This window comes from Astyanax mexicanus, chromosome 16 (assembly GCF_023375975.1).
Source record: "Astyanax mexicanus isolate ESR-SI-001 chromosome 16, AstMex3_surface, whole genome shotgun sequence".
NCBI lineage: Eukaryota > Metazoa > Chordata > Actinopteri > Characiformes > Acestrorhamphidae > Astyanax > Astyanax mexicanus.
Window position 1 is genome coordinate 26,996,558 of NC_064423.1, and position 13,046 is coordinate 27,009,603.

At 38.5% G+C, this 13,046-nt stretch overlaps 2 protein-coding genes across 3 annotated transcripts in view; one reads left to right on the plus strand and one right to left on the minus strand.

Annotated features, from left to right (window-relative positions):
• Window positions 1-7,118, plus strand: part of LOC107197052 (dynein axonemal intermediate chain 3-like) — a 68,985-nt gene extending 61,867 nt beyond the window's left edge. The window contains exon 5 of one of the 2 annotated variants that reach the window (XR_002649976.2): window positions 525-728. Coding sequence is in view for 1 of the 2 variants with exons in the window: in XM_049465957.1 (XP_049321914.1) it covers window positions 5,807-6,166 (360 nt within the window). In the remaining variant the exon portion in view is untranslated. Of the gene's footprint in view, window positions 1-524; window positions 729-5,806 lie in introns of those variants that run through there. The other variant, XM_049465957.1, reaches the window with a different exon arrangement.
• Window positions 1-13,046, minus strand: part of insrb (insulin receptor b) — a 90,122-nt gene that overhangs the window by 27,912 nt on the left and 49,164 nt on the right. The gene's annotated exons all lie outside the window — the stretch shown is intronic.

Below are 13,046 nucleotides of genomic sequence, written 5' to 3' on the forward strand. Positions count from 1 at the left end.
AATTCATGCGGATTTCTGGCCCGCCGGCGGGCCAGGGCATGTTAAGAGGTTAAAAGAGCATGGGTGTGTATTTTAGTAAGCTCTCAATTTTTAAATCACACATTTAAAATTGTAATTTTTGTGATATCACAAAGACCCAAGTCTTATTTTTTTAAAGACATACAAAAATGACAGCAAAATGACATACTAAAATGACAGCCCGTTTTAAATACATTGCTTTTGTGACATTGTGGTGGTGTGATGTCACAAAAACAAATTCCAATACAAGTTGTTTTTGCAGCTTACTTTACATATATGGGCTGGAGAATGAGCTGTATTTTTTGTGTTTAATGTATGAAGCACTGATGTTCATATACTACAACATACTCTTAAAAAGTAACTAAAACTCAATAATATGGGCCTTAAAACTGTCTAGAGTCTCCATTTGTGAAAGAGAAACAAAATGGATATTCTGATACATCGGTGTATGTGAAGGTGTGTATGAGCGAGTCATTGTATGTGTGTGTGTGTGTGTGTGTCTGCAGGAGTGTTCTCTGCACTGCAGATCTGGAGCTGTTTCATATTCTCCACACAGCATTGAGTAAACTGCCCTCTACAGCACTGCCTTCAACCTGCTATCACCCCAACGCACATGCGTGTGCACACACACCACTGGATTGTGAGTTTGAACCCGGTGAAGCCGCAAATAAGGGGTCAGTAATTAATAGAATCTTATTGGCTGCATTTTTACAGGTACCTATAATTTGAAAGGAAATAAAAAGACTAAAACAGCAGCGTGAACCACACATTTACATATAAACACAAAAAATCTTTAACATTTCCTCATGATGTCCCTCCCTCTCTGGCCTGTGTACTAGCACACTGCTAGTTGTTTACATTTCTGTTAATGATTGATGGGATTGTATTTTTCCATATTACAGAAACCACAGAGGAGAGTAATAACACTGATAAATAAATGGACACTTTCACACGTAGTACGCATCTCACATCTACAACACCCATCAGCACTTCAGTCTCAGTCATAGCTGCAGATCAGAATCAAAATTATTGAAAAATATTACCAATGGCAAAAGCTCAAAGTCAAACAACAGAGGTGTGTGTGTGTGTGTGTCCAGTGGAAAAAATGAGTCATGATGCTGGAGTACAGACAGAAGGCCACTGGGGAAAAAAAAAAACAAAAAAAAAAAAAAACACTTCCGCTTCAAGATAATAAAAATATATATAATATAAAAATTAAAATGATATGTAGACGCTTTACAGTGATAACTAATAAATTGTTAAATAATTTTATTCAAGTAATTTTGGAACATTTCTATTCGTCCATTTATAATCATGGTAAAAATATAGATGTTTTATTTTGTGTGATACAGCAAAGCTTGAACAGTTACTAATACTAATTGCCTTGAAAAACCAGAAAGGCAAAAAAAATAATATATATATATATATACGTATGTATATATATATATATATATGTATATATATATACATACGTATATATATATACATATATATATTAAACAAAACACAGCCAAATATCAGCCCGTGTGCTTCATATAGTTTTTTTTATCTGTCTGAATGACAGTGTGAATAGTTTTATACTGGAATATTCAGTTGTTTGTTAATAATTTATCAGCACGATAACTCAATCATCCCAGCATTTACTTCTTTATCTGTAAATTGTGGGTCATCCCTGCTGTGTGCTGACCGCTCTACAGCAGTGTGCAACAGGTGGAAAGAATACGGCGGCTGCAGCGTCGGCAGGCCCGAAGCTTTCAGCTTTCTGTTGACCAGAGAGTCCGCTGGAACTTTCCAGGCCATTTTCTTTGCACCCGCTGAGCAACACAGCCCAAACAGGAGCCAGCGGGCAGCACTCGGGACGACCCCTACTGCTTTCCTCCATCTAATCATTCAATACACAGCCCTAACATCCACACGGTCCAGCTAGACTCAGCAGACTGCTTCACTTTATTCTATTCCTCCATTAATAAGCTTATATTAAAGCTGCATATAGCTATACACAGAATATTAGAGCTATAATATTGTTCTAGTAGACTACATTAGCTGCTGTTACTCTTTTCCAGCAGACAGAAAATCACAGTTCAGTAATGTATCCAGAAGCTTTTTAACTAAATGAAGTTGGTCTTATCCACTGGTATCAGAACAGTGACTGATTCCTGTCAGTTCCTAATTATGCCGGGCATTAGTCTGATTTCCTTTGGGCCTTCAGTTCTGTTTAGGTCCTGACCAATGGGAGAGTTTGCTTGACTGTATCTACCCAGATATTACTTGAAACAAAATCAGGAAATCATGAAAATACTTAAGAGTCATTTTCCTGCCTTTAATTCTTTAATTCTTGCAGTTCAAAAACTGCACCACTGAATTGTGAGGTCAAACGAAAGTCAAAACATGAACTCTGCTGATCATTTAGTCCAATTCCATTGTTATTATTTAAAATGTAACAACAACATACGATTATACTGTAATACACACACAGTTTACAGATAGGTTTGCAAAATATTATTAAACCACAATGACTGTGTCATTGCATAATAATGCAACTATTCTTTTTTTTAAGAGCCGTGTCCTTTTAATTTATATTGCCCGTCAAATGTTTGTAGCATAATTATTTATTTATTTATTTATTTTTAGAAACACCTGTTTTACCTATTAGATATGTTTATTTTTATGTATGCAAACATGAATGGAAACGGATACAAATGAATCATATTAAAGGTCAACAAAAATGATTTGGGTCACATCTATATATTAAACAATAAGTTGATTATCGCATGTAATTATTGTGACAGGCCTAAAACAGTGCACTGCCTTTAAACTTAAAGCTGCTTTCTGTAGTCACAGTCTCGTCATTAAAAGGTAGTTGTAAGGTGCAGGAGAATCAGAAGGAAATCAGGAGTAAAACAGGTGTTTTTAGCACAGAGGAAATGGAAAATCTGGACTACGGCTGACTCCCAGCATGCCTTGCGCTAGTGGTTAAGAGACAGTGTTAAAGATTAACAGCAGCGCAGGCGTCCTGCAGCAGCGAGGAACCAGAGCTGTGTACGGTCACCTGAGCGGCGACGCGCTGGTGGGGGCAGAGGGGCAGTGGGGTACTGCGGACTGAAATGTAAACACTGTAGAGAGACGGAGGAGAACACAGAGGAGGGTCTGTAATGCTCTAGTCAGACACAATATGTAGAATGTATTTGAAAGGGATTAATGTAATGATTTCTCCATTCAGTTAGCATCATGCTAATTGTCGAACAGTTAAGCTTCCATAGTTTGTTAGCTACATTAACTCCTATTTAAAAACAAATGAACCAATCTTCAGGCACCAAACATAATGTAACTCGGTTGACTGACTTCATTTAAAGTAAGAGAGAAAAGTAAATATATAATAGAGCATGTTTGTTGGAATGTCCTCACAGGGCAAGCTCTGATCAGTAGGCTACAATAAAGTTGGGAAAAGACAGAGGTGGAAGAAAGAAGATCAGTATTCTGAGACAGAAATGGCAGCAGAGCAGAAGCTCAGAATTAAAACCACACAGTGATGAAGCAGATGGAGGAAGGTTCCTTAAGTACAAGACTTTGTTAGGATTTTAAAAAACGTTATACTTCCTGCTCAGGTGTGCAGTTGCTGATTAGACTCCACAACATTTCAAAGAACAGACAGACCCACTTCAACTAACTGTACCCATCCCCAGCACTTCAAAGTGCTTTCTTTATCCAGCTACATTGCATTTAGTGTAGTGTTTTAGTTTACACTTGCATGTTGTCTATATTGTACTGTTTGTTCCATGTTGTCCTCGTGTTTGCTAGGGAACATAACTTTGTTGCACTGTGTACACTGCATCAATATTTTTCAAAATTATTGATTATTTTAGTACAGTGATAAATAAAACATAGATTTACTTCAAAGGAAGTTATAAAATACAAAAAAGGCACTTGAACCACTTAAACAATTGCTGCGTTATCCTTTATTAAAACATTATTAAGTTTGATGTGTTTGGGTTTATCAGAGTTCTATTTAAGGGCCTTTGGATTTGATGCAAATTGTTTATTTTGGACCCCAAAATAGGTGTATATTCTATTGATCATGATTTCTATATAAAAAAAATGTATAATATAAAAAGGAAATGTGATAAAATTCCGCTAAACAGTTTTTGACATCTGTTTTTCTGTTGAGAAAGTGGATAGTGGGATTTCCCGCCATGCCCGGCATACACCATTTCGCACTTAAACCAATCAGCTTAGAGCAGGACGGCTCATTGTGTAGCCTCAGATGAGCCTGGTTGGCAGAGCTTTAATAAAAAAACACACTTGCGCCCAATTAGAAAAGCCCCCGGCTTGTTTCGGGGAGGGTGGGGCAGATGAAGGGGGACCCACAGGCTCTAAAGCAGGGGTGTCTTAATGCAGCACTGATGGAACTACAAACCCTGGGACAGAGTGTTTTCTTTCACAGCAGGGTGGACAGACGGCCTCTGGGGAGTGAAATGAATGGCTGAGAGCAGCAGCTTCAGCATCTCTGCAGAAAAGGAGGATTTGAGGTCTGGTGAAGGAGCAGGTGCTGGCAGTTGGGATCCCCTTTAGCTAGACTTAAGATCAGAGACTTGGGGGTACCGAGGGGGCACAAGAGGCCTTAATGAGATTCATCAATAACCAGCAATAGCTAGAAAGTTTTTTTTATTATTATTCAGAAAAAAGGAATAAATCAATCAGTAATTGCAATGGTTTAAATAATTAGCTTTGAGTGAAGATTGAGTTCTTTCAGGTTTAACTGAGCAGTATACGTGTTGTGAGAAATATGTCCCAAATTTGCCTAAAGCTGAGTGACAGAGGCTAGAGGGTAAGCATTAACATCACATTCCCGTCAGAACACGCCCCCTTTAGTTGGATTTAGTGGCAAAACATTTAACAAGTATTTAAATTACAGGTAAATAATGTTCTGTAAAAAACATTTATGTGAGTATATAACTAAGAAGAGGTTCTACATATTTGTCATCATTTTATACACTTAAACCTTTTTTAACTAAAAAAAATTGAGCCAAAGATTAGTCATATTGAGCATTATAGTATACCCAATTCCACCAAGGTACATGAAAAGCCATGGTTATTGTATGCTACTGTTTACTACACTACATTCACTAACAGGATTTAATGTTTTTACATCTCCCACATTTACACTACAATCTTTACACACAGCCTACAGTCCTGCGCCACAATGACTGATCAGGCTACACATTCCAATAACTGCAACTTCTAATACCTGCATTTCACTTTACATTAAATTCATTTCCATGATCACATTACACTTATTTCCATCTTTACGCATCAGCTAAAGTCATGATTACACTACAAGCATTTCCTTGAAATTGTTCAATTTCCTTGGTGATACCAGTAACACTTTCTAAGAACACTTTCCATTACTTACAGTGAACTGAAATTTGTTTTGAGAATTCTAAATATATCGAGGAGAAAAAGGTTGACGGGTGCAGTTAAAATAAAAGCAGTTTAACTTCAGTAATCAGTGATGGTCCAATCACGTCAGAGATGTTGTAGCTGTCTTCATTCAGGCTGTCAGTGCAGAGATTAACATTGTTTCATTGTTGCTGTTTGTGTTGCTGGCCGTGGAGCATTGTGCTATCTCTGACCACCATCTCACCCTGTCTGGACAGCGAGTGCAAACGCAGGGTAAAATCTTCCTGGCACAAACCCGAGACTGCTGCGCTTTTTTGCTGCCACAGCAACGGAGGCTTACAAATAAAACAAAGAGCGTCTAAAATCTGAGAGTTTCCTCTTCCTTTCCCAGATCTGTGCCAGATTCCTTGCTTCGCCATCAGGGCAGGACCCTCCCTCCGATACTCCTCAGCAGCAGCTGGACGCGCAGGGCAGAGGATCTAAAAGCACCGCTTTGTTCTGGAGGCCACATTTGAGAACGTTTTGGCTGAATGCATGCAAACACACACACACACACACACACACACACACACACACACACACACGAGAACACGGCCGTAATTACAGGTCGCGCCTGCAGTCTCGCAGTGTGAGGACCAGGAGAGTGAGGGGAGAAGCAGAACAGGGAATCACCAAGCTGAAGTGCAGGAGGATAAACAGGAGGGGAAGCCAAAACACCAGCAATGGCAGAATGGTCCCAATCATTGATTAATGATCAATCGTGGACTAATACAAAATTCCACCAATTAATTTTTTGCCAAAACTGAACTAAATTAAATATTTGGTGATTTGAAATATTTGCCAACAACTGAACTTTAAAAAAAAAAAAATGATTGCTTTCATTCATTCAAGCAGCCACTTTAAAAATCCTTTGTTCAACAAACCTGTTACACTATACACTAAATGTCTGAAAAACTTAGCAACCTAAAATATTTGGGTGAAAATGGCAAAATAAAGAAAAAAGTATTTGATGTATTTCGGGTTGCAAATATTTGGTGCATCCCTAATGTCTTGTGTTAGTGGGCCTCTTAAGACTAATGAAAATTCCCAGTATTACAATGGGATCAAAGTATTCCTTCATATTTAGACAGTCAAACACTGGCTCTGACACTGCAGCAGTCAGACTGAAGATGTAAACGTACAGAATTCATCAGCACCCTGTGTTAGTGTTGCCCTGTCTGACTGTGGGCCAGCAATCATTTACACACACAAAGCACAAACTCCAGCACAGCGACGTCTTCATGAGAGCACACACTGAGGGAGCTTCTACAGGCATGTGAAACATTAACTGCCCACGCTAATATGGCGCGGGCTGATACTCTGCACGTCCCATTGAGCGATCCTCAACCGCCGGATGCTTCCACGATGAGTCAGCAGCTCTTTCCGAACCATGTGCTATGAAGAAACGCCTGCATTGCTATGTCTAGAACACAGGGACGGCTGGGGAGGACATTATGCCAGCCATTCACTGACCTTTGTTTCCACTTGGCAACATAAAATCCTTCCTACTTTATACATGTAAGGATCCATGTATTGCCATCTCAATTTTAAGATCAAAGCTTGTTTCATTTTTCAAGAATTGAAAAACTGACCATCTTAATTACTTAGCCATTAATCTTAATATTTCATAATAAAGGGCTCTTTGAAATCTACTGAAAATTGTGCCAGATTTTTGGGACACACTCAATATTTTTATTCTGTTTGATGAACACATATTGATATGAAGAATTTGAGTTCTGGATACTGTTGATAAAACAATATTTTTCATGTATCTGACAACTAAAGAGTCTCGTAATAGATAATAAAAGTTCTCATTAATGATGTTAATATTTACTGCTACTCTGTGCCAAAGAAATGTAGCAAATACAATGCAGGTTTTGACATGTTTACTTTTATATTTTCACTAAAGGGAACTTTACTCTGTATTCTTTTCCGGTCAAAGAAATAAAATTCATTAAAATTCTTTTTAGGGATACACAAAAATGATAACTGAATTCCTAACATTTATTTGCAGGTTTCTATTAATTTTGCTGCCAATGAATTGCATAAATTAGGAAGCCTAAATAGAGAACTCTTTGCTGGTAGGACCCTCTGGACAATTCAACAGAACAATGCCTGCAAACAGCAATTCTTGAGTCATTCGCTTGGCAATTAGCATGCTTCCACAAAGCTGACAACATGGTTTACATGTTTACAAGGAACTGAGTCATAAAATCAGTCAATGTTTACACTAAATTATTTGGTCTTTTCCTTAATTTTGAAATAATATAAATAGTTTAAAAATTTTGAAGTAGATATAGCATGTGCATGTAGATCATTTTGGTCTGGAAGGCATGTGCATTGGCTATAGTAGGGGTGGAGTTAATGCAGATCAAAATAATACAGAAAAAAATATGCGACTTCACATTAATTGCTGTGCATAATCAACCTGACAAACCAGAAGACAAATTGGGCCAAACTGCCGTAAATTAAAGTTACATTTTCATTATCATCTCAATATTATCAATCTGACCAGAAAGCCTCTAGTGTATAGGCACCCAGATTTGTAAATTAGCTCTGTTCTGATTGGCTGGATCATGTTTCTTATTTAAAAAGCAGTCCAGGCTGAAACACTTCTAATAACTTGAAAGGGGCGGGGCTAACGTGCTGTTGGCAGTGCATTGCACAGAACACTTTTAATCAGACAGAAATATATTTCCCAGAATATTTCAGCTGCTGTTATTATTATTACTATTATTATAATTATTATTATTATTAATACTATTGTTATTGTTTAGTAATAAGTATTATATCATGATATCAAATATGGTGTACATTCGCAGTACACAGACACAGGTAACACCTCACTGTGAGTGGATGTAAATAAAGGAGTAAATGAAAGACGGAGGGAAAGCGGGGGATCACTAAAGGGACAGAGAGTGCACGCAGGGTGAGAGAGTGCATGTTTAGAGTGAGAGGAGAATGGAGACAGCAGATGTGGAATGTGAGCTATTATAACGGAGTATATCTCAGAGTGTGTGTCAAGTATGCTGTGAACTGTCCCTTATTCTTAAGAACAGGTCAAATCACACACACACACACACACACACACACACAGAACATTAAATAGCACACACTAACACAAAGCAAGAACCCATTAGCCCTCACTCACACTGACTTCATAGATTCCACACTCTCACTCACACACACACACACACACACACACACACACAAAGCGGCCATCTTTTTCCTGTAACATGAGCCACGGATGACAAGTTTGGTCTATCATTTGGAGGCCCAAAAAATTCCAGCCTGTCTGCATACCACATCACACACAGGAGCAGGAGGGAGGGAGAGAGAGAGAAAGAGAGAGCAAGCAGATGGTAGAAAGGAATAAAAACCTATAAATGCAGCTCCTCTACTGACACACACACAAACAAAAACACACACACAATGTCCAAATGTTTGTGGACACCACTTTAAATGAATGCATTCATCTAATTTAAACTAGCACCCATTGCTGACACAGATGTGCAAATACATACAAACACAGCTTGTCTAGTCCCTGTAGGGGAAAAGTACTGCCAACAGAAGACCAGATAAATATTAATATTTTTGCCACCGCATGCCAGGCATGGACTAGAGGGGCGTTGAGCTCTGGAGCAGTGGAACAGTGTTCTCTGGAATGATGGCTGGTGCTCCATCTAATATTTTTGGGCTGAGTTGGGGAGTTTGGGGTGAGATGGGGTGCTGATCATCCAATACCTGACTTGCGTATATTGTAGTAATATTCTACTTGCAAAATCAAGCTGACGGTCTCATTGTAACAGTAGAGACAGTTACTCCAACAAAAGAAACAATGAGTAGTACTTTTGTCTCAATACTATTGTCAATAAAATAAAGTTTAAGCCTATAAACAGACAGATGTGCACAAACAATTACATATCATGATTGTTTAAATGCTAGTGTTGTGTGGCTTTGGCCTTTTTCTGTACTTTAATATAATCTTTAATCTATAATCTATAATATTATATGCTTTTTACATGACAACATTGTAATGTGCTGAGTTACTGAGTTTAAAATAAACTGAATGGATGGATTTAACACACTCACAACATAAGAAACTTGTCGCTGCCACTGTAAACGCAGCTTAGGCATTCTGGGAGTCTATAGTGAACTTGTGAAGCAACAATATAATGTAACATTATTGCTAAATCAGTGATCTGGATCTTTTTCACCCAATTCTGATCCTTTGAAAAATATGTATTCGACCGATTTCCAGTCATATAATTGGATCGTGAACAGCTCTGTTGCATATACCTATACGCTTGGATAGTGTGTAAACTGCTGATATTATTTTTATTATGCAAAGCATTTTTAATTACCCTGTACCTAGTCCTGTCACAATACCTATTTTTATACTTTAATATAAATTAATTTATTTATTTTATTTATTTGTCCAAATATATTTTTAAATATATTGTCCAAAGAAATAGCTAATAAAAATGACACTATTGCCCTATTAAGACCATTTAAGGATGCTGATATGCTGATAACAGCACGATGATGCATTTATTTAAACTCTCTTTAAGAGTAATTAATCTGTCAAACATTTTCAAACTATAATTCGGAAATTAAACTTAATGTTTAATTATACTGTATAACAAAAAAAGTCAGCATACTGGCTCATTCACATTTATAAGCTAAGTAAACACAATGAGCAATACTGAGGTCAGCTAAGCAAGCAAGGCAAAATTGTTTTTGTTCATAAAGCTGGTTTGGATTTTTTTTCTTCTGTATTGTTTAAAAGATGATGATAACCTCCATCAACTTCCTGTAATTGGTCTGAAAGTCTGAACCATGTAGAAAAGTGTTTTTACACTGTAGATGATCCAAACCATGGCCACTTCCTTTGGTCGTACCAAAATTTGGTTCTCAGCCCCTTTCTCATCTGCTAACTTGATCTGAACCAAGCTGAAAGGTCTGAAAAATTACCCAACATGAAATACCTCTATGATGCATGATAAACATTTCTATTAAGGTAAATGTATGTCAAATATAATGAGAATTGCTTTGTTCACACAGTGGAAATATCAGCCAGTGCTCTTGAATGCTGTAAAGATTGTAAATGGATTGAATGAATGACCATGTTTTTTTTGTACATGTCTCTGTTTCCAATTCTTCCCAACCAGTTCACACATCTGTTCTGTTTTCTCTAGTGGATGGATAAACCAAAAATCACAGTGTAGCAGGAGGTCACTTTCCATCTATATAGCAACGACAACCATCGCTCCCCCCACCAAATCTGTACACACTCCTTAAATAGCCTGAGTATTGGGGACAAAGCAGCGGGCTGTGGCGTGATAATCACAGCAGTGGTGTTATTTTTATACAGTATGATGACCCAAAAATACTCCTCCCTGAACCCCACGGCCCCCGGGTCAGGAGCTCCAAAAATACTTTCAAATCCCTAAAAAAGCCTCGCCAGGATTTCTGTTCTTATCCCAGACTGCAGCACGAGCAGCTGGAATGCTTACACTTTTCTTGGCCTAAAATGCTAATCGGCAGGCTGCTAGAGGCTCTGATTGGACTGTGTGTGTGTGTGTTATTTGGTCTGACTCACAGGCCAGTGTGGAGTATGGCTCCAGTTCCCCAAACATGGCTGATTTAAGTGGGGGATTCCCACCAAACTCTGGCAAGGTGACTCCTCACAGCTGTGCACACACACAAACACACGTACAGACACACACACACACACACACACACACACACACACACACACACACACACACACACAGGTCCCTCACACTGCCAGCAATTTCCCTCAAACAGAAAGAACCACAGTGCAAACCTGCTCAGCTGACTGGTGCTTTGCAGAACCGGGAGACCAAAGCTAAAAACAAGCTGTGGACACCAAACAACATGTCCAAACATTTGTGAACACTCTTCTGAAGCTTCTAATGACTGAATTCAGCTACTTGAAGCTACCTGAAGTTGCACTCTCCACTGACATAGACGTGCAAATGTATATAAAGGTTTCCTAATGCTGGTAGAGAAGCAAAACCATAAAACAATGTGGCAGTATGGCACCATTCTTATTGACAGGAGTGAGCATAAAATTGGGCAGAAAGGCCCCAGCATTGAGCTGTGTGTGGAGCAGTGGAACGGTGTTCACTGGGATGATGATAGTGCTCCATCCAATACTTTTAGGGTAAGGTGGAGATAATTATCATGGTGGTGACCATCCAACATTCTGATCTCACAGATGTTCTCATCCCTGAATGCAATTAAATCCTGACAGCAATGCTCCAAAATTAAGTAGAAGGCATTTCCAGTTACAATCAACACAAAGTAAACTTAAAAAATTGAATATATAATATGTTAAAGTATTTAGCTAAAGTATACTAGTACTATAGTATAAATTATAAAATCCCTAAAGATCTATTTAGGGTTCTTCAGTTTGAACCTGTGGGGGAACTGTGTTATTAGTACTAATCACTGCAGGTTTTAATAATAACTCCTTGTTAGCTAATGCTAACTTACATTCATGTACAGAACCAGTCAAAGGTTTGGACACATCACTTCTCATGCAATGCGTTTTATGACTGTCCAAGACATGAGCCTATTTGGGGCTTATTTTGGTATTGCAATGAAGCTGTGAGGCTAATGTACAGTTGTGGTCAAAAGTTTACATACACTTGTAAAAAAACATAATGTTATGGCTGTCTTGAGTTTTCAATAAGTTCTACAACTCTTATTTTTCTGTGATAGAGTGATCGGAACACATACATGTTTGTCACAAAAAACAGTCATAAAATTTGGTTCTTTCATAAATTTATTATGGGTCTGCTGAAAATGTCACCAAATCTGCTGGGTCAAAAATATACATACAGCAACATTAGTATTTGGTTACATGTCCCTTGGCCATTTTCACGGCAACTAGGCGCTTTTGGTAGCCATCCACAAGCTCCTGGCAAGCTTCAGGTCGAATGTTTGACCACTCTTCTTGACAGAATTGGTGCAGTTCAGCTAAATGTGATGGTTTTCTTGCATGAACCCGTTTCTTTAGCACTGTCCACATGTTCTCAATGGGGTTTAAGTCAGGACTTTGGGAAGGCCATTCTAAAACCTTAATTCTAGCCTGGTTTAGCCATTCCTTTACCACTTTTGATGTGTGTTTTGGGTCATTGTCTTGTTGGAACACCCAACTGCGCCCAAGACCCAACCTTCGGGCTGATGGTTTTAAGTTTTCCTGCAGAATTTGGAGGTAATCCTCCTTCTTCATTATCCCATTTACTTTCTGCAAAGAACCAGTTCCACTGGCAGCAAAACATCCCCAGAGCATAATACTACCACCACCATGCTTGACAGTAGGCATGGTGTTCCTGGGATTAAAGGCCTCACCTTTTCTCCTCCAAACATATTGCTGAGTGTTGTGGCCAAACAGCTCAATTTTTGTTTCGTCTGACCAGAGAACTTTCCTCCAGAAGGTTTTATCTTTGTCCATGTGATCAGCAGCAAACTTCAGCCGAGTCTTAAGGTGCCTTTTCTGGAGCAAGGGCTTCTTTCTTGCACGGCAGCCTCTCAGTCCATGGCGATGTAAAACACGCTTG